The sequence below is a fragment of the Protopterus annectens genome, chromosome 7.part0, assembly GCF_019279795.1.
Source record: "Protopterus annectens isolate FY-2018-M chromosome 7.part0, PAN1.0, whole genome shotgun sequence".
Classification (NCBI taxonomy): domain Eukaryota; kingdom Metazoa; phylum Chordata; order Ceratodontiformes; family Protopteridae; genus Protopterus; species Protopterus annectens.
In genome coordinates, this window is record NC_056739.1 from 1,206,370,174 (window position 1) to 1,206,392,950 (window position 22,777).

Genomic DNA, 22,777 nt, shown 5'->3' on the forward strand with positions numbered 1-22,777 from the left:
CAGGTGTGCCTTGATGGAAGAGTAGGTCTATTTTGTCCTGAGGAAGAAAAGCCTTCATAAAAAATGCATCCAAAAGACAGCTCAGAAACACTCTCCTGTGAGATGGATAAGAAGAAAATTTCTCTCCATTTACTTGACAACTTGCAAAAGAATCTGGAAAAATAAGGAATTTGTCTAAATTTGGAAAGACATATGCCCTACAGCCTGCAAATGGTTAATGCAGGAGCTGGGCATTTTTTAAACACACCTGGAGCAGTGGACAAGCCAAAAGGTAAGGCAAAAAAATAAAAAATGTAAACTAAACAAAGAAAAATGTAAAACGCCTGAAATGTTTGAGAACTGGGATGCAATGATAAACATTTTTTAATCCAGAGTTACTAGAAAACAGAGGTGGAATGAGAGGTAACGGACTGTAGAGAAAGCATTTTCATTTTGGGACTATGATGTGAACATTTAGAAACTAAAGGTCTAGGACAGATCTCAAATACCCTTTTTCTTTGCCACCATAAACATTTCTGAAGAGAACTCTACCCCATCTGATTTGAAGGAACAGGTTCTGTAACTCCCTGAGATAACACATGGTCCAGGGCAGAAAGAAACAGGGACGTTTGACTGGAAGGATGCAGAAGAATCCCTTAAAAAAAAAAGGATGGGAGTCCCATTGGCAGTGGTAACTCTTTTTTAATGAAATAGAACCCAACTGTCTGAAGTTACCTGCTACCACACAGGGAAAAAAGACCTAGACTTTGGGAAAGCTTTACTGGAATGCCAGGGTAGGGAGGAAGAGAAAACGCGAAGGGGCATACAGTCAATTTGCCTTTTTTAGACTGCTTCGGGTTCAATAAGGATGTTTCCTTCTTTCTGGAACCTCACTGCCATTGCTTTCTGAAATTATGCTTACCTGTGTCTTGCTGAGACTGTTTATATTAGTTCTATAAAAAGGAACCTGAGCTGGAAGGAAAGTTTCTACTATATTTTGGCATAGATGGTTGAAAAATCTGGGTAACCCAGTGAATTTATTTTCTTGTTTCATCAAACATTTTAAGGACCTTTTCAAAGGAAGGGACAAATAATAAATCTTTATACATGGTCCATTCAGGAGCTCAGGACTGATGTTCTCTGGTAAATTCTGGGAAAGTAGCCAAGTCAAATCTCCTCATCACTGTCCTGGTGGCAAATGCTCTAGAAATACCACCAGCAGCATCATAAGAACATTTTCCAGGGTGTCTGGTTACCAGAGACACACAAGATTTTAAAGAATTCAGAGAGGTCTTATTCTCTGAAGAAAGTTCAGCAATGAACTTTCTCACACTGTTAAAGGAAGCCGGCAAAACCTTACACATGTGAGCCTGACAATTCACTATGGTGAAGGCAATAGTGGTGTGGTAGTATAAATTTTCTTTCCAAACCTAGCAAAGGCTTTTCCATTTTTGTCAAAAGGAACAGTATTAGCCACCAAAATATGTCTGGCCGAAGATGGTTTTGACAGAGAAATCAATGCAGGATCTGATCTACAGTAAGAAAAAAGAAATCTGTAGGGCTAAGGAATCGTGTATATTTTATCAGACTTTGAGTAGCAGGTAACCAACTGTCAGGCAGACTGCTAGCAGCACAGAAAACATCTCCTAATACTAGCAATCAGAAGCAAAAAGCTGCACGTTGAGGAAAATCCATCTGTAATAAGCCATAATATCTTGCTGGGATTATGATATTCCTTTCTGTTCCAACTTAAAAAAAAATCCTTATTTTTAGCAATAAACACAAGAAAATTTTTCCTCAGAATTAGATTCCCCTCCTGTGGGGCAGGAACTTGAGAAACACAATTTAAATCTAATTCCTGTTCCTTAGACTGAGAATCGGAACCTGAGAGAAAAACATTTCTTTATTTTAAATACAGTGAAGACTCAGAATGTAAAGATTGAAAGGCTTGAAACAAGCCCTTGACCCAGCCAATCTTGTGGTACAGAAGAAGAAAGCCTAACTTTATGTTTTCGTTTTCTGGAAGACTCCTCCAGAAAAAGACTGATCCAGAGGATGGTCCCCACCCTGAGAATCAAGCTCCCTAGAGTAGCTTCATGGTAGGGACTTGGCTGCTCTTCATCCAATACCAGTAAGTGTGATCCCCTCTTGCCCAAAGACAGCAGCCATACAGATGCAGAGGAGGTGCTTACTGGTTTTGAGAAGCAACACCAGAGATACAGCCAAAGCGAGGAGTGGATCAAGGTACCTGAAATGGCCACAGCACAGTCACTCATCTACTGCTGGGTAAACAACTTCAAGACTGAACACTCTCTGTACAACATTTTTCTTTCAGCAATGTAGGGAGGAAAAAATCGACAACCTCAAAGCTTGCAGGAAAGAGTTTAAGGTAAAAGACTTTCAGTAATGACCACTAAAAATATCAGACCCTAGCAAACATTTCTGACAGAAAAGATAAACAATTTTTTTACAAAAAGTGATAATGTAGAAGGTTTTCCCTAACAGAGTACTTATCTGCCCAGCCTTGGAGAAATTCTTTCCGAATGCTGATTACCCAAAGCCTGCAACACAGAGGGTACTTTGTTGGCAAGAAAGTTTGTAATGTTTGTTGTCCTAATCATATACTTTACACAGTTCTTCTTGAGCTGTTCAGTGCTAAGGCTGCACTTAGAACAGTGTCTTTAAGCTTCGAAAGCTGGCTAGCTGTCATCCTTGGCAGGATATAAATCGTATAGCTAAGGCTACAGTAGCAGTGATCTAATTGTAAACATGGTCATAAAGAACAGATTACAGTGGTTTGTTTACATGTGCAGGAACAGACATAGGAGGTGGCAAAAGGATAGGAGAACAACCAGCAAAAGACTGATGGACTGCATGACAGAGGACCCGAAACAGGTGGTCACAAATGTAGAGGAAGATAGCAGAGTGGTTCTGAGTAGACATATGTTGCAGCAGTTAATGCAACACCCTGACTCAATGTAACAATGGGCAAAAAAGGGGGATTGATGATGAATTCAAAAATGATCACTTTCTAAAGATTACTGCATAGCAGCTTGAAGCAAGACTTTCTAGATTAATGCCACAAGAAGCTGCAGCAAAGGCATATTTACTTTTTCAAGAGTACATGACGAATTACTGATACTTTTTATTGACAACATTCCCAGGCATAGCAATAAATGATGATGTAGCATGAAGTCTATACAGCACAGAAACAATATCTGCTTGTCAGGAAAAGCTTTGCAAACCTCTTATTTTTTTGTGTTTTGGAGAATACATATAAAGACTGTATTCATTTCATTAGATCAACCTCCTGAATGTCGAGTGCCATAACACTGACATTCTGAAAGTAAAACTTGGGGGGACAGTTGTCTTTGCGGGTGGGCACTCAGTCAGATATCCCACTACAGCAGGGAAAAGACCAACTTCCCGAGCCCCACTGTAACGCAGTCACACAATACAAGTTTCACATTATTCCCATATATCAACATTTCCGAAGTCTGACTATAGGGTTTGACAGCCTGACACCTGACGTTCATGTCCATTGAGCTATTATCATAAACCCATAAAGAATACATGTAAAGATGCATATAAACATTGTATACTTTTTATATTAATACAATACTAATCTCTGCAATAAAATAATAAAATACACACATTTAAAATCGACACAACAGGTAAGAACATGTTCACCCTTGTTTTTTGACGTACCAAACCACTGACTGGATGGCTAGCAATCATACGCCTAGGGAGGGAATCCTGAAAGGCCTGCAACTGGAGGACTGCCTCATCTCCAGGGCAGTGATGTGAAGACTGGCCTCTGTAGAAGACCATATGCCTTGAATAGTCTTTCCCAAAAGAAATGACCCCTCATCTCACCCAAGTTGGGAAGCATCTGTGGTCACTGTGGCCCAGGGGGAAGGGAGAAGAAAAAGGTCCTCTCTGAGAAACTATTGGAGCGCCTAACCACCAATGAATATGGTCCCTGCAAATCTGGGTAAAGAGCACAGGAATGTTCATATATTGGCATCTCATCTACTGCTTGAACTGCTGGGTCCATTGCAACACTCATGTAAAATCTGGCTAGATGGACTAAAGTGATGGAAGCTGCTATCAGGCCTAGAAGACACAGGATAGACCTTGCTGGTGGCTTGATGTTGAAGAGTGTGAATCCTGGATTCCGTGACTGTGGCTATCTGCAGCTTGGAATTTAGAAGGGCTCCAATAAACTATCATTCTGATTTATAGTTTTGACTGTGAGTTTGACAGTTCTCCCCAATTGGGAACAAAGGTGGAGCAATCAGCCCTTGGTTTGTATAAACAGATTCCTGGTAAAAGTGGTTATTAGCCAGTTGTCTATCTATTGGGACACTGGAACCCTTGCAGACTGTGAGGAGTTGCAACCACTGCTATCCATTTGGTGAACACTCGGGATGGACTTTGGTCAGACCAAAAAGCAGGGCTCTGAACTGGAAGCGAATGGCTCCCGGCAGAAAGTGGAGAAACCTCCTTGAGCGTCTGTCCATTTTATTGGACAGTACTTGTTCAGAAGTTCTACTGAGCACACCTAATATTCCTTTCTCAATAACAGTAGGGTGAACTGAATCTTCACCATCCAGAATGCTGTCTGCTTTACATATGGATTCAAGTGAAAGAGATCCAGAATGGGCCCCAAGGTTTCTATTTCTCTTTGGCATCAAACAGAGCCTTAGGTGGACTCTGGACCCATGCTATTCTAGTGGGACCTCCAGGACGACTCATTTGTCTTAGTAGCCTTTTTTATTTTATTTCTTGTGCTGCTGCTTTGTACTGTGAGGGTGGGACATGGGGAAGTTTTCCTAAAAAAGGGGGATGACAAAGTAAGGGAAATGTATATCTTCCAATTACGATTTTTCTACATCCCTACATCTTGGGTGATGGCTGTCCAGGCTAAGGGGTGCAGAGACAAGTGCCACCAACTGCCTTTGGAGTGCGGCAGGTGGGAAAACATTCAGCACTACTGAAAAGGCCTGTCGGAGAAGGGGACCCAGAAACCCTGATTCTGCATTCCACCTCTACCACAGGATTGAAGTCCATTATAACTATTCCCACCTCTGCCTTTGGAAGGGGGGTCTATCAGTAGAAGCATCCAGGGTGAAGCCTTAAGATTTGCGGAATAACAATTTCTTGTTGCCTTTCTGGTTTCTATAGAAAGTCCAATGAGGAGTAGAAAAGCATATCCCAATCCCAACAGCAGGCAAGGTCTTGCCCTCAAACTCACTTTTAGACGGCATCTATAACTTTGGGCTGAAATACTGTGAACTGAACCTGTCAAAAGGTGCATTTAATGAAGGACATACTGAAATGTTCCATGAAGTAGCAAAGACACATCCAAGTGTGCAAACAGCTATTTCAGTGACTGCTGATCTCAATGTGCCATAATCTGGATTGGAAATATGGCACATTGAGAAATTTGACAGGGACTGGGGGGGTAACCAACTGTATATCTACAGATTTTTTATTTTCCATAGACAAGGGCCTAAACAGGGACTTGGAAAGTTCTTTAGTCAAGTCCCCCTGAAAGCAAGTAACATGGGCCAAGTAATTTAGCACCCTGAAAGCAAAGGTCGCTGAAGTATATACCTCCTTGCTGAACCTGTTCAATACCTTGGACTCCCTGTTAGGGGGAATGAACAGTAGAAGTCTCCTCAGCAAGCTCTTTCCTGGTGGCCACGGCCACTGCCACCACCACAAAATCAACAGTGGGACTCTTGCCCCAGAAGGCCTATTTTTAGGAGAAAAAATATGTTATGTACTTATCTTCCTCAACTGTTGGGTTATTTTCCGATCCTCAGATCGGAAGTAGCCCTTACTATTGCTAGTGGCCACCAAAAAGCTCTCGAGTCCCTCCATCACCCATATTGCACCAACCAGTCAGATCCTGTTTGCTGTTTTATATAAAGTAGAAAGAACTACTATAACAATCTTAATAGAATAAGCCATATTTGAGGCTCAAAAAGGAGGGCAGTGGTGTCCTTACGTCTCATTCTTCCAGAAATTCATTGTGAAAAAAGGTTGGGGGGTGGTGGGTGGGGGAGATGAGGAAGAATGAAAATGGACAACACAGATGAACGTTATGGTAAGTACATAACTTCTATATCTGATGTTGTCAATTTTCATTCTTTCCTAAACTGGTAGGACAAAGTCACAGCTACCTATATTTCTGGGTGGACTCTATTCCTGAGCACAGCTGAGCCAAAGGCTGCTGTGCCCCTCAAGACCAGGTCTAGTTTGTAATGAGTAATAAAGGTATGAAGACTCGCCCAAGTTGCAGCTGTACATGGAAGCCCTAGACAGTAACATCAAAGTTGCTGCCATGGACCTAGTTGAATGAGCTCTCAGAGGTTTTGGTAAGGATAAACCCAATTTGTTGTAGATTAATATGCAATCCATCAGCCATCTGGCTAATGTTACCTTTGCAAATGACTTTCCCAATTTAGAATCTGCAAAGGACACAAATAATTGATCGTTCTAATATTTTTTCTGTGTATATAACTGGGTCTATATCATATATTCGAAATTCCAAAATGTCGAACACCATATGTTTGAACTTGGAATTTCGAATACTGAAAACATTGAACGCTCAGAATAGCAAATTTTTTTCCCAGGGAAAAGAAACATACACACAACACAAGCACACCAAAATAAAAAACACACACACACAGTTAACAAATCCCAACCCCACACTAAACCACACATACATTACTATCCACTTACCTTAACCCGCACCGTAACATATATTCACCTTTGTTTACAAATTTAGGAAAGAAGACTGGCAGATTAATGGATGGTTAATATTGGATTCTGACACCACCTTCAGAAGGAAACGTGCATTGGTATGTAATGTTACTCTATCTTTATGAAAAAGTAGGGAGGTTTAGAGGAAAATGCTTGAAGTTCTGAAATTCTTCGAGCAGAGGTAATGGCCACAAGAAAGATAGTTTTCCAGGTCAGAAATGTAAGATCACATTTAGCTGCTGGTTCAAAGGGAGAATGGATTAAGGCCTGCAGCATCAAATTTAAACCTCGTGGTAGAGTAGAATCTTTATACGGAGAACACAGCAGGAGGGTGTCGGTCAAAAAGGCTTTACAAAGCTTACATGAAGCCAAGGAAGAATTCTCAAATCCAGTATGAAAATTAAAGATTGCTGCCAACTGATCTCCAATTGTTGAGCAGCTAGCTCCCCCATTATTGTACAGCGGCTGAAAAGGGATCAATGAGTTTCTGCTGTGCCCGAAAAAAAAAAATTAATCTTTTTGATTTATTTCTGTAAAGTTTTGTTGTAGAAGCCTTATGAGATGATAAAAGTATGTGATGGACAGAGGAAGACAGCATTGGTTGTCTGGCTATTAAAGGAATTGGAGAAACCACACTATTATCTTGAGGTTTGAGATATCTGGATGAATCATGCCTGTTGGGTGAGATAGCAGGTCTGGAAACAGATCCAGAATCCAAGGTGGGTTAAAGCAGATGAGACCAAAGGAAGGAAAACCAAACCTGTCGAGGCCAGTAAGGTGCAAGGAGGATGACTGTGCTCTTCGACTGGGAAGACTTCTGTAGGAATTTGGGAAGTTGGGTGGTAGGCATAGAGAAGATCGGTAGGCCAATTGTGGAGCAGAGAGTCCCTCAGTGATTCCCCCGGTGGAGGGATCAGGGCAAAGAAGCTGTTGCACTTGTTTAGGGGAGATGCAAAAAGATCGCAGCAAGGCTGGCCCAATTGATGGAAAATCATATCTGGAGCTTTCCTTTTGAGACATCACTAGTGAGGAAGTAGAATGGAACTGCTCAGTTTTTGTCTGTTATGCTGGACTTCCCTGGAATATGCACTGCTATCACCCATTGCCACACTCTGAGGGTTTCTCAACAAAAGTGGTAAGACCTTGTTCTCCCTTATTTGTAGATGCACCAAACTACTGACAAGCTGTCCACCTGGATCGCAAGTGCCCAAAAGGGAGAGAGTCTTGGAATGCCTGCAACACTATGAGCACTGCTCTCATTTCCAGAAAAGTGATACGCGTTTTGACCTTTTCAGAGGACCAAGTGCCTTACACTGTTTTCCCCAGGAAGTGCCCCTCTCCCACCAATCTGGGAAGTGTCCATGATCACTATGGCCTTAGGCTGAGGGAGGATGAAAGCATGGCCTTGTAGAACCTTATCTGATCCAATCCACTACCAAAGGTATCGTTTGCATACCTAAGTAATTCTTATTTTTTGCCGACATGTACTGATAAAGAATTGACCACTGTGTTGCTAGCATCCAGTGAGGAATTCTCATATGAAATCTTGCTACAGGAACCAAAATTATGGCTCTCGTTGACACTGACCCCAAGGCTTGCAGGATCAATCGAACTGAATTTTTGGTACTGCAAATTATTTTCCTGACCTGGAATCTGATGGTCTGCACTCTTGAGAGAGAAAGAAGCTGTCACTGATACTGTGTTTAACACCACTCCTACAAATTCCAATGTCTTGTAATTTACGGTTATCCCCAGATGAGAACAAGTCCAGAGTACCTGATCTTGTTCCTATTAGTAGATGCTTGGCTGGAGCTGTAATGAGCCAGTCATTTAAGCATGGAAACACTCAGAATCCCTGCAGTCTGAAGTGATCTGCTACCACTGCCATGCATTTGGTAAACACCCTGGGGGCTGTGGTGAGGCCAAACAGCAGTGCTCTGAACTGACAATGACTGGCTCCCAGCTAGAAGCATAGATACCTTTTGGAGTGTCTGTTCATTTTTATGTGATAGCACACATCCAGAAGGTCTATAGAGCACATCCAGTCATCCTTGCCTAAAAATGTCAGAAAGAACTGAACTGTGACCATCTGAAACTGTGTGCGTCAAAAAGACTTGTTCAAATAACTGAGATCCAAAACTGATCTCCAGTCCACTGTTTCCTTTGCCACTAAAAAGAATCTTGAGTAAATTATGGACTCTATCTGGTCTGATGGCGCCTTCTGGATGACTCTCTTTCTAGCAGCTTTAGTATTTCTAGTGCTGCTGCCTTCCTCTGACTGGGTTGAACATCAGGAAATTTGCATAAAGATGGAGGTGGGAGGGAAAAGGGAATTATATAACCTCTGGAAATAATCCTCTGCACTCAAGTATCTTTTGTTATGTCTAGCCAGGATTTCTAGTGCAGGGATAACTGACCTCTGATTGCATCTAGTGGGGGACAATCGGACCTCCTTTCAGGAGCGCTTATAAGGTCTATCGGAGAAAGAATATTTGGACCCTTGGTTCTGTGGGCCTCCTCTGCCACTTGGGCATCATTCTCCATTTGAGTTCCTCCATCTGCCCCTGGAGAACTATCTCCACATGCATCTTGGAAAGGACTCTGGGACTTCCTGAACCAAATTTTATGACTACCTCACCGATTCCTAGAAAAGGATCTTTGAGGAGTTGAAAAACGTATGCCCACTATAGACAGGGTCTTTCCATCTTTTTCACACCTGCAGAGTCCTTCATTTTTGGGCCAAACAATGAACTACCATCAAAGAATGCAATGACGAACAATGACTTGAAAGACTCCGCAAAAGTCACACAAGCGCAACTAAGCATATCCCCTGATGGAAATGCTTGAACCTGCCACTCCTGAGACACTTCCAGCTGTAAGAGCAATAAGCCGCATGAATGAATTTCAAATACACTGAAGGGATGCCAACTGAAAGGGCACAGACTATTGAGTCTCAGCAGGAGTGGTCTCTGAAAGGGATTTTTAAAGTTACTTGATCAAGTTCCTTTGTAGTCTCATAAAATGTGCCAATTACTTCAGTAACCTAAGGGCAAAGGATGCTGAAGCATACACTCGCTTACCAAATTTCTCCAACACCCTAGAATCCCTGTTTGGGGATGGACAGAGGAACTCTGCAAGCTCCTTCTTGGTGCCCACCACCATGACCATAGCATCTAGAGGCACCCTGTTACTCCAGAACTCCCTACCTACAGGTGGAACCAGAATCCAATCTGGTCTCTTTGGGATTGGCTCAACTGAGTCATGTTCCTTCCACGCCTGCCTAGATATCAAGTCAATGAGGACATTGGTGGGCAGAGTTATCCAGGAGGGAGACAAGCCAGTTCCAGTGGCTTTCAGGAATACTAATTCCTCCAGTGAAGGGTTATGGGAGGACCAACCAACTCTCTGCTTAAGGATCTCAAGGATGTCTCTGAATGAAATGTCTTCAGGAGGTGATCTTGGGGACCCTTCTCCATCGAAATCAGCATCCATGGTGATAAACTCCTGAGGGGAGCCCAAGTGCATCCTCTTGCACTTCCTCTTTCTAGGGACTTCCTGAGTTGGAAGCTCTGGTATAGTTTCAGAAGAGACCGTAAAATCCTGCTGGGCGGTCTGAAGAATTTGAGCTGGCTGTTCCTCTGGCACAGAATGATGTGGCTCAAGGCGCAGAAGCATCTGACATCCAGAGTGGGTAAGATCGGTCTAGCCTAAGGAGCAGAAAAACACTCTTCACTACCTCAAAGGCAGGTTGCGCTGGGGTGAAGGAAGACAAGGGAGCAGGGAAGCCAGGCTTCTGGCCTACTGGTTTCTTAAGCCCCACAGGCAATTTACCTGAGGCAGAAGTTGAAGCCCAGCTGTCCAATGCCGAGGCTCTGAGGGGCAGAGACAGCTCCAAAAACTTAGAGTCTACTCCAATGTCTCAGGCCTGAAAGGGGAGCTTCAGCTCAGAGAGTCATCTGGCTCTGAAAACATTGGAGCCAGGACATTCAGAGACAGGTTCAGATCCTAACATAAAAATGTCTTTGGATGTGAACCAGATGGACCTGGAAGGCTTGGATCCAGAGAATTAGAAACGATCAGTCGGATCAAAGAAGGAGCTGCCACAGGTGATGTGGTTGAGGGACAGGCTTCCTGACCTGAAGGGGTAGGAGCTTGAGAACACCTATCTGTATCGCTTCATCACGCTGTGCATGTTTTCTTCAAACTCCTGAAAGAACGAGATGAGGCAAGGGAAGGTGACTTAGAGCATCATCTTTCTAAGAAAGGGAAAGGTACTCTTGAATGTGCCGTATACAAAGTAGGAGAGAGTACCTAGTCCTGGGCAACATTCTCAGATCCGAAGAAGTTGGATCCGTCAGAGGTTGGATCATTGCAGACTTTGGATATGACTTTTGCTTGCTTTTAGGCATCAAAGAAGATGGAGTTAATGATACAGAAGGCTTCGGACACTTGGTAGAAGGCGCCTTAAATTTCATTGTGGGGGACTGAGCACCAGAAACAGCTTCACCAAAAGAAGCAAGCAAACCTTTGAATATTAACTTGTTCTTCCTGTCTGCAATTGCTCATGGATTAAAATTCTTACAAATACATTTATCTGGACCCAAACAGTACACACACAAGATATGGGCGTCGGACAAGAGGAATTCGTGCCAGCATTTCTGTCATTTTTTGAAACCCGAAGGGCATTTATCAGATATACTGTAAGAATAACAGAAACTAACAAGTAACAGTAAAGAAATCTTTTTTTTTTACATACCTATAGCTATATATATATATATATATATATATATATATATATATATATATATATATATATATATATATATATATATATATAGATACACCCCCTCACATGGTCGACTTTTCAGAAAGTCGACTTTCATACGGCCGAGACCATATGATCGACTTTTGAAAAGCCAACCATGGGGAACCGCTACCTCTGTACAGTGCGGAATGGGAAAATTTCCCTCTTCCGCACTGTAGTGCGATCTCGGAGTTGGTATAAAGCCCCCCCATGCGGGGGGTGCAGGGGGGCATAGCTCCCCTGCTAACAGTTTAAGGTAAGCGTTTGTTATGTTATATGTATTTGTTTTACATGGTCGGCTTTCCGAAAGTCGATCATATGGTCTCGGCCATATGAAAGTCGACTATCTGAAAAGTCGACCATGTAAATAGACCCATATATATATATATATATATATATATATATATATATATATATATATATATACACACACACACACACACACACACACACACACATACCACATATATCTAAATATATAAGAACAAAAAAAAAAGGAAAAAAATACCAGCTACGGTATCCAGAAATACATGAAAGCATAATAAGAAGCATAACAGATACCAGCTACGGTATACAAGACTTGCACAAAGCGTAATATGAAAACATAAAAAATTAATAACAGATTTATAAAAATAAAGTAGAAACACATCGTAAGAAATAACTCAAGAGCTCAGGCTGACCATATCTATTTGCAAAAATGGCATACGAGCTCTGAGGCATGCTACGGGTTGGTGCATTATGGGTAAGGGAGGGACTCGAGAGCCTTTTGATGGCCACGAGCTATAGCAACAGTTGAGCTGGGTGCGAGGATCTGATCCAACCCAACAATTGAGGACAGAATGAAAATTGGCAACATCAAATCTAGTATTTTGTCAGGTTTTGGGTGAAAGGTTCAATTACATCTAGTTCCTTCCATGCCCGCCTCAAAATCAGGTTCATTAGTTCATCAGTGGGAGGGACTACCCAAGTGGTAGACAGGCCAAACCCAAAAGCCTCGAGGGGATACCAGTTCCTCCTAGGAGAGGGCAACAGTGGACCACCACAATTTTTGTATGAGTGGTTCAATGACTCATCAAAAATCAGTGACTTCAGTGAGGGACTCCTGAGTGGAGTCCACGTGCCTCCTTTTGCATGTATGCTTTTGGTGACCTTATCCAGCAGGATGCTCAGAAGACTCCATAGCAAATGGGGAGTCCACAATGTGAACTGCCTCGGGATTCCAAGGGGCTGGCTGTCTCAATGTGGTATCAGCAAAGAGAAAGGACCCAAAGAACTCCATGAGGTCAGGGGGAGATCCAAGCAGGGAAGGGAAGTCTGCTCCCCTGACTCTGTCAACACTCTCTTGAAGGCCTTTAATGCCAGTGCTGAGACAGGTCCCAGCATCACCCCAAGGATCCCGAAAAGGGTAAGTTCTGATAACCCATCCAGTCTGCCTTCAAAGATGATTCCAGAGCAGAGCTGCTGAAAGGCAAAGCACTGAAAAGAGTGGACTGATCAGAATATTTCAGAACTGACCCCATGATGCTGGTCCTGACCTCTCAACTCAGACATTCATCGAAATCCAAGGCATCTGGAGATGACTGGGTCAAAGAAATGGTTGGTGTGGATGAAATCCAATCCTTCAGATCAGACAAAGGCATTCCCAGGGATCCACCTGTATCTTTGTGCCCCAAACCCAAAGGTTGGATGGGGGAAGGAGCAACAATTGGGGGGGGGGGGCAACTCCAGACTCTCTGACAGATGTCAGTGCTGGGAGAACCCCCAGCTTGATCGGTGTCCGCATGAACTTCCGCATAATTCTGACAATGTCAGCCTTGGAAAGGCTACTGGAGGACTGCACTGATCTTAAGGATGAAGTTGTGGAAGAGGGTTTTGACACCTTCCGAAATTATCTTTTCTAGGGCTAACCAGTTACGGACAGAACCTGGGTCCTGGTAATGAAAGTGTAGGAGAGATCTAAGCCTGACTGGGTCTAGAGCAGGGGACAGATCCTGCAGCTTTGGAATCTTTGGAGTCAGACCAGACAGATTAGATGGGTGTACAGAACGCTTCCTGGTGGAGTAATTTTCTTTGTGTTTCTCCTTATCCAATTCCTTATCCCTCCCTCTCTTAGTCTTCTCCTCTTTACTCTTATCCAAGGTCTTCTTTGTCAAAGAGGAAGAAGAGGATGACTTGGAACTTCTCTCTCTGAGGCAGAGAGAGGTCCCCCCACGTACAAGTTTATTGCTCTTCTCAGTGATAGTTCTGGCCCTGTAAGTAGCACAATCAAAGTAGTCTTCCTCCAGATGTGAGGCCTCTAGACAATACACACACTTTGCATGGGTATCCTGACTGTGGATTTTATACCCAGAAAAGATGCAATTTTTAGAGCCATCAGACGTCTGTCAACTTGCTTCCAAAAGGAAAAACCCAACACCAACAACAAATACCACCACCACCAATACAGTCTTGACCTATATGGTTAACAAGCCTAACAACTATCTTAAAAGAAAGGAGGGAAACTACCCCATGGGATTGCCAAGTTTTTTTTTTCAGGAGAATAAGAAAGGAGAAAATGGAGGTTAATAAAGAGAGAAAGAACACCAAAAATCACTTACCTGACACCAAATAAAAACCTTGCAAAGCAATAAGCCAAGAGACCTGTGCCCCTAGCAATCGAGCAACAAGTGAGATCCGAGGTAATTCCGAGCGAGGAGATGATTATAGTTATTAGCCTAAGCCTTAAACCCAAAGTACATATACTTTGAGGATGGATGGAACAGACAACACTGGACTGGAGGGTGACTACGCATAGGGCAACTGGGGACTAATCGTAGATGAATACATCTCTTGGTGACTGCACTTTTTGAGGGGCAATGGTGAAAAAACTCTCTGCGCTTGGTGTTGAATGGTGAAGCAAAGAGATGCTGTTTTGTTGCTGAGAGACACTTGATATGGGAGCAGAATTTGCTTGCTCAACCTGTCTGCAATCATGCTGGATGTCCTCAGTATGTACACTGCTATGAGAAAGAGATGCAACCTTAAGGTGCACTCTCATGCCATCACGGCTTCTCTGCAAATGGAATAAGATCTTATTCCTCCTTGCTTATGTATCATACCACTGTCATGCCAAGAGGATGACAAGTGCACCATAGGGAAGCAAGTCCTGGAATGCCTGCAAAGCTAGGAAGACTACTCTCATATCCAGCACACAGGCTGAGCAAATGGTGTTCGCACAGAAAAAGTTCTGCACTTTTACCCACCAGAACAAAAACTCTGTGCATGCATTTGAAAGTCTGACAGCATCTTTCATTTATTGTAGTGGCTGATCCCACTGAGTTCTGACTGTAAACTAAAATTCTCATGTTCAATTTGGCAAATGGAACTGAATGGATGGGTGAATGAATGCAGCATGAAATCCCAACACTTAGGACCACAGCCATTGTCACTCATGGGTCACTGAAAATTACTTTTTATTTGACTGTAAAAAACAGTTCCGTCTGGTGAATAAATTTGCTTTTGGATTGACCATATACACCTGGCAACCAATGAAACCTATGGACAGCCTTATTGGAAATGCTATATATCTGCAAGTCAAGTGGTACACGGGCTACTCGCTCTAAAGACATTAACCTGGTATGGGACATTAAAAGAACCTGCTGGAGAGAAAAATTCGTCTCCCAGAGGTTATCACACCTTTGTAACAGACTCTCTTCAAATAAAAGCTGGACGATGGGATGGGTAAGTGTAAATTCACTCCGAGGGTTCCACCTGTGTCCCTCTTGGACCAGGGCAACAGGTGCTACTCATGGAAATAAAGAGTAGAACTTGGCTAGGCTTGCGAGGGCCCTAGGGCCATTAGCCTAGTAACTTCCTATGATTCTATGACTGCATTGGTGGTAGCTTAAACTTTGGTAGGTTGACATTGATCCCTAAAGACAAACTTATACCATCTTGCCAGTATCAGTAATTACATTTGTACTAATTCTGTAGTGGAGGTCTCTATGAGCCAGTAATCTAAGTAAGGGAAAACCCTTACTCCTAAAAAATCTCATGTAGACTGCGACCGGGGACATGCATTTGATAAACGTCCAGGGGCTGCAGTAAGTCGAAATAGAAGAGCTCTGAACTAACAACTGGTTACCATCAGGAAGCATTGGGATGTCCTTGTTGCTAACACTATCTTGATGTGTAGCTATGCATCTTGGAAGTCCAAAGAGCACATGCAGTCACACACCTTCAAGCACATCAGGATGGCATGGAGTATGACCATCCTGTTAGGACTCCTCCTTTACATATTGGTTTAGATGTCACAAGTCAAAAATAGGTCTGAGGTCCTGTGTTTTTTGAGGCACCAAGAAGAAGAGAGTAAAATCCAGTCCCCCTTTGGTCTGGTGGGACCTCTTGAATGGCCTATGTTGCTAGCATCCTCTGACATGCTGGAACTCTTAGGGAGTGTGAGATGAGGCTCCTGGGCATCTTCAAAAAGGGAAGAGAGATACATCTGGATATAATTTTCCTTATCCACTTGTCCATCATAATGACCAATCATGTGTTTTGATGGAGGAAACTACATGCAACAACTAAATCTATAGCAGAAAAATTTGGCAGCTCTTCAGGATTTGTACTTACAGGGGCATCAAAAACCCTCAATTACTCTGGCAGTTCAGACCATTTATGCCTCTGGGGCAGCAGCTATACTGGAATTCCCCTCTGCCATAAAACCCCCTGTGAAACTGGTATCTACTCTGAAGCTGCTGGGACTTCTGAAACCATGTATTTTCACCATCTTTTTGATTCCTTTGAAAAGCTCTGAGGTATTAAACTTGACTCCAACAGCTGTAAGCATTTAGCCATCTAGCTCACAATGCAGCTAATCTTCTACCAAAAAAGGAAGAGTGGTCAAAAAGAACAATGATGACTTTGCCTTGAAGCTGTCCACAGAGGCCGTCAGAGAAAAGCAGGTCCGTCTCCCATCTCTGTGACTGGACCTTCCACTCAAGATGCACCATCTGGAGCATTATGAAACAAACGTACGGTTAGTAAAGATACAGAAGATGCTGTTGCCATTTGGGTCTCCAGTGGAGTCCTCAGGTCACCTGCAGGCAGTTGTTTCAGAGTCTCTGCATATTTTTTCTTGTCAGATCCCTCTGAAACTTGGTCATATGCATCATGTAATTCAAATGTCTAATTTTGGAAGTACTTGACACACAAACGTGACTCCCAACCTTATCCATCATCCTTGACTCCCTGTTTGAAGATCTTTATCAGAAAGAGGTATACTGCAAGGGTCAACAGCCTGAACTATACCCTAAGCAAACTCAACATATCACTCCTGTTTAGAGTGACTGAGGCAGGATATGAAATACGTCAAGTGTTTGCTTCTTTTTGACAGTAATTTCGGAAGAAACAGTCCCACATTTGCCAAGAAAAAACTCCAAAGGCATAGCATTCTGGCTAGGCAGAGTGGCATTCCCTGCCCTTTCTCCCAACAACAAGAGTTGCTCTTCCTTGCTTGCAAAGGGCACTCCAAGAGCCACAGAGGTCACTTATTTTAAACTTCTCTGAGTGCATCCGATTTATTTTTCCTCTAAATTGCTAGAAGCCATCTTCTGTACTAAGGCTGTAACATGAATTTTGTTTATTGATCAGCTGTGGGGTTCTTCTCAGCCAAATCTTTTCTGGCTGCTTTTCCCTTACTTTCTCTCCATATTATTTTTGTTAGCATCCAGCAGTGCAATTCCATTCCTGCAACCAAATTTTGCCCAAAATGGTTAAAAAGGCCAAAGGTCAACAATGTCCCTGTTTTCACACAGGGAGAGCTCTAACCAACATATTGTCAGCTACCGTCTTGAAGTTAGTATGTCCCTGTGTGTTTATTTGTCTAATAATTCATATGATTACATTCCAAGACACTACTTGTTTATCTGGATTTCTGATCTTGGGAAAGAAAAATATCCCATTTTTACTTGCCCGATTTGATTTTGACAAGTGTTTTTGACTTCTTTTTATTTACTGAATGAAGGTTGGTCTCCTTTGCTTTGTAATCCTTCAATACACTGCCTCTGTCTTTTACTTTCATGCAACTCCTTACTGACTTGTTTATGCAAGCTACAGCTTTTGCTTCACATAGTTCAAGTTGGGGCACATTTATTCAGCATGGGTAGCATGTAGCTGTTCAACATTTGAAGAGGTTGTTTATTTATGGTTTCTGTGTGGTTTAGGCATGTTTAGATGACAGCTTTGATTTCTTATCCTACACTTTCCAGTGGCAGGTTGCTCCACTTTCTCACTGTTGTAGTGTATCTAAAAAAGAATGCTATTATTTAAATTGTCTGGTGCGGAAGAGTTCCAGAGCATACTATGGTCCCACAGGAGCAGAAGTTAACTGCTGCAGTTGCTAAGAAACAAGTTCAGACATGATGGTAAAAGATCAGTTCCTTTGTCTGGTTTAAGATAGATGTAACAGATATGTACATGCTTGTCGTTTCCTAGGGTTGGGGTGAAAGCTGGTGCTTATGCTGTTGTCCACAAGTAGGATTCCTATTGATTGGTGTGTGCTTCAGTCAATAAGCAGGATTCCTTGATTGTTTTGTGCTTTAATCCGTTCTATAAATGGTACAGTCAGGTATGGCAAAACTAGGTTTTGGATGCTCAGTCATTAATCCTAGACTACCGGTATGGCAGGCATGAGTTGATTTACCCAGGCTAGGAACTCCAAGTCATTTTATTACATACACTTCAAGCATTTGTATGAATACTCTTCACTCCTTCTGTGTTTTTAGTATTTCAAATAGGTTTAGGTAACGGAAGACTGAACTTCTGCTGGTCCTGGGCTGGGTTCCATGTTTCCTACACAGAACACCAATAGGCTAAATATAAGAGTGGTGTTTATATAGCATAGCAAATGAGGTTCAAGAGAAGTAGCCATTTCTTATGAAGAAGTGTTGGGTATATGTGTACATATTTAATGTAGAAATATATAGCATAGCAAATGAGGTTCAAGAGAAGTAGCCATTTCTTATGAAGAAGTGTTGGGTATATGTGTACATATTTAATGTAGAAATATTGCATTTAGATATGATGGCTGTGTTCAGGGTTGTCCCTAAGGTGTCTAGTATGCAAGCTTACTGACCTCGAGATGTCTGATATTAGGTCTGTTATAATGTTCATATACAAAGGGTGTCTTGTTTAATACATTTTTTGTTAAATAATCTATAAATATAGTAATGTTTTGTTGTAATTTCAGATTTTGTGGTTTAAATTTTACAATACAAAGAGCACCACGATTAACTCTGAAATCATGAACAAAACAACTACCTTATGAACCTTTATCTGTTAAGCACTTTTCTGTGCTGTTACATTCTAGTTTGATGCATTAAAAGCAACCACCAAAAAGCATCAGAAGGAAACAGCTTTAAAAGTTTATACGCTTTACTTTACCACACTTTTCTTTGGGAAGAGGGTTACAGGTTTTAAAACTGTTAACAGGATCAGACACTATTTACCTCTGATCACTTTCTGTGAAGCAACACTAAGACTGCTACACTTTTCAAAGCTGCAAACTGCACCTACAGCTTTGTTTCCTTCTTTTGTATTCAATACCCCATGGGAACAACTAAAGCTCCACATACTACAAAGAACTATATAAAATTACTAAGCTTCTAGACATTGTATTTGTGTAAGTTAACACGAGTAAGAACATTAATGCAGTGCAAAGAAAAGATGCACAGGAGCAATGTTGCTGACTGAAGGAATGGAAACTATATGACAATGAACTAATTACATGCATTTTAACATGAGATATTTAAGGGCCTCTGTAGTGAAATCACAATTGGTCCTCAATGTTGTAACCTACTATGAGAGGCAAACAATAAGTTGTTTCCTTTCTATACAGATCTCTTCTGATACACAGAAAGTGAATCTTTTATACAGCACTTTTGTGTAAGAAAAATACTGAAGCTTTACCACCTTACAGAAATGGGCAGCAGAAGTATGGCAGACAAATGTGTCACAGTGCATCAGGATATCAATTTAAACTGAAAAGCACTTGACATACAAAATGTTAAGTTCAACCATTCCGTTTGCATTTATACCCATGCTGTGAATAACACTACTAAAGTCTTTCATTAATGTGGATCACTGACTTGTCGGACACAATCTAGAGCTCTGACTACTGTACACTACTCCACTACCCTGGAAGTCATTATACAATACAAATTGTTTATGTACTAAGTTTCATGGTTTTAGCATTCAAACTTCTCTCCATTTTCTTTAAGAAAATAAGAAAGCAGTCATCTGCTTAGAAAAAGCATTAAATAATGACCCATTTTAAAGTTCTAAAAAGAATATTCCATCAGCAATGCTCACTTTTGAGGCTTATACACAAAGTTCGATAGAAAAAAATGCAACAAAATGGCAAAGTGAAAAAAGGGAATTTCATACTCTGATACAGGCTGTAAATGGAAAGGACAGAGAACTGGTGTATTCTCAATTTGGTTTGCAAACTTTCCCGAGTTTGAACTCTGTTTTTCTTCACTGCAAGGCCCACTACAGCTGCTCTGACCTCTGCAGTTACTTTTCTGGACAGGAATCTTGGGTAGCACTGGCTTGATTGTTGTCTTCTGGCCATCACTTCCTCCACCAGGATTTGGAGCATTCAGCATTGCACTGCAGGAAAAAAATATACAGCAATACACTCCATCAGATCATATTAAAGCAAACCAACTGCTGTTATGAACAGAACTAGTGGTCATACATTCTTTTTCCAAAATATACACCAACAAGCACAAATATACATATTGACAGAATAACGGTAATCCATAAAGGTTAACATATTGATACAGTCAGCTTCCATTACAATATCTTTCCACTTTCTCATCTCATGCCCAGCTTTCACTAATAAAGAGATTTACAGGATGTTGTTAAACACTGCAGAACTGCCACAACCAAATGTCCCATTTGACACCTATACCAGTCTTATATGTTTTATGACACACCCATATCCCAGAAGTCTGGGGACAAACTCTGATCATAACAGCTCCCCTTTTAATTGCCAAAAGTAAATGTCCAGTACCTATACTGTTTCCTTACACACCAACCTTTCCAATCCCAAAGAGGACCACTGTGGTTGTCTGCCTCCTGGCTACTAGCATATCCTTGCCAGAAAAGTCTACTGCCTTATAAAAATATACACCAAATGGAGTTTTAACTTCCCATTCACCATATAACACAAACTATCCTGACCACCTACCAAAGTATGCACTTTACCCTCTAGAATATGTCCCCAAAATGATTAACAGTATTTCATAAAATCTAGTACCAACTACTCGCCTACTATGCTAGCTTTACCAGGTCCATATTAAGGATGATCACTTTCCCCCTAACCACAGCTCCATTTTGGGTGCCATTAGACGCACATTGCTATAGTGACATCAGATACAAATGCACTAAAAAGTGGCTACAGTACTGAGACACAGCTCTCTTGCTTACTGGCTACTCAAGCAACTTTAATTACCAACCTCTGTCTTCCATCAGCTAGCTCTCTGTCCGCCTTACCAATTCAGATCTCATCAACATACTTATTTTCTACACCATCCTCATGAATGATACATCATCAAAGACCATGCTTAAAACATGCACCGTTTCCTTTTCAATAGGATGGCCTCCTGCAGAACTGAAGCTGAACAGATGTCATTTCAATTGTGTAAAACCATGCAGCTGTTAGTTTGATACACTAGCATCTAAGAACACTATGTACCCAGTAACATTATTTATACCTCATTTCCAGAAAAAAGATGCAAGATTAACATGTGAAATGTTCCAATCAAAGGAAACATACCAGCTCCACACGACTGTTTTGAGTGCAGACATCCATTTCGCAAATAACTTTCAATGGTTTTCATAGGTGCACCTGCTCTAACGCACTCACATGAAACAATATTTAAAAAAGCATCCATAGCCAGAATAGTAGCAAGGTTGGAATGAAAGGAGCAGGGTTTTTTTTTTCTCGTCTTCAAATGAGGAGCTGAGGGATCAGAGATATTTGGTTTGAACAGCCAGATTAAGGAAGCACAGACCTTTTTTTTGTTCTATATGGAATAGCTCAAAGGGTGGGGATAACTATCACTGGGCGCTAGAAGAGCCAGCTATGGTTTCTTATAGTTTGAAATTGCCCTTGTTACGGGGACAGAAGAATGTCAGTCTGTTCGCAGTCATTTCCAAACATGAAATCCAAAGCATCATAATGTGAGACACCACTTAGGAATGTCTAAGTGCTCTCCCTTACTGTGCTGTGCACTACTGCAACGGTAAATGAAAATGGACTGCTGTAATTTTTTTGTCCAAAAAAATGGAGACTTCTACCTACCAAGTAATACAAATTCCACATCATTAAAGTGATAGACAAGAGGGAACTTTTGAAAAGCTGGATGAAGCCCTAAATGTGACCAAGCTAGTGGTACTGGTGCTGTAAAACCTTACCAAGGAGATGGAAGTGAAGGACTAATGTCTGCTCTTCCAACCTGGGTGGAGGCAGGCTACAAGGCTGATTTCTTTTCACAGATACCCAGCACAGACTGGATATGGTCATATATGTCACGGGCATCTAACATGCTATACTGTTCTCGTACCTGCCTGGTAGTGTATGCTCTGCAGATGAGCTAACCATGCTCAGAAGTGCATCTGCTCTGAAGACCATCTCTACAAGACAAACTCAGGCAGCCATAGAGATTGAAGTTAGAAAGAAAACCAACAAGTATCTCACCTCACTGCTGGTGGGGGTGTTATGTACTTTTAACAGCCTGAACACAGTTACAGTCCATCTTTAAATGCATGTGACCTTGGAGGCCAGGGGCTAAAGCCAGACCCTCCAGAACTGCCTGGAATTTTAGTAAGGAGTTACAACAGCAGCACTGAGATATGAGACCATCTCCATTCATGGCAGGTGATCTGAAAAGCCTGGTGTTTGTCATGGGAGGGGAGGGGTCTATTGAAAAAAAAAAAAAGGGTGGGGGAGCTTATGAAAACAGGAAAAAAATATCCGGTCCATTTGACTGCAAAGCTAATCCACTGCAACTGAGACTCCTCCATTACTACAAACAATTTGTCACGTCACTTTAAGGGTAAGCATTAACCACGGAAGCCTTCTGTGTTAATACCCACCGACCTATCAGGTACTTGCTAAGTTCTACGCCGACAGTCATGTCATTTTCTATACAGAGTTAGTCCCCTTCTCCTCCT

General features: G+C 41.8%; 1 protein-coding gene across 1 annotated transcript in view; it reads right to left on the minus strand.

The window, feature by feature from the left end:
- IREB2 (iron responsive element binding protein 2) overlaps positions 1–22,777 on the minus strand; it is a 2,086,845-nt gene that overhangs the window by 1,677,982 nt on the left and 386,086 nt on the right. The window contains exon 5 of the mRNA XM_044077824.1: positions 19,982–20,206. Coding sequence (XP_043933759.1) covers positions 19,982–20,206 — 225 coding nt within the window. The remainder of the gene's footprint in view (positions 1–19,981; positions 20,207–22,777) is intronic.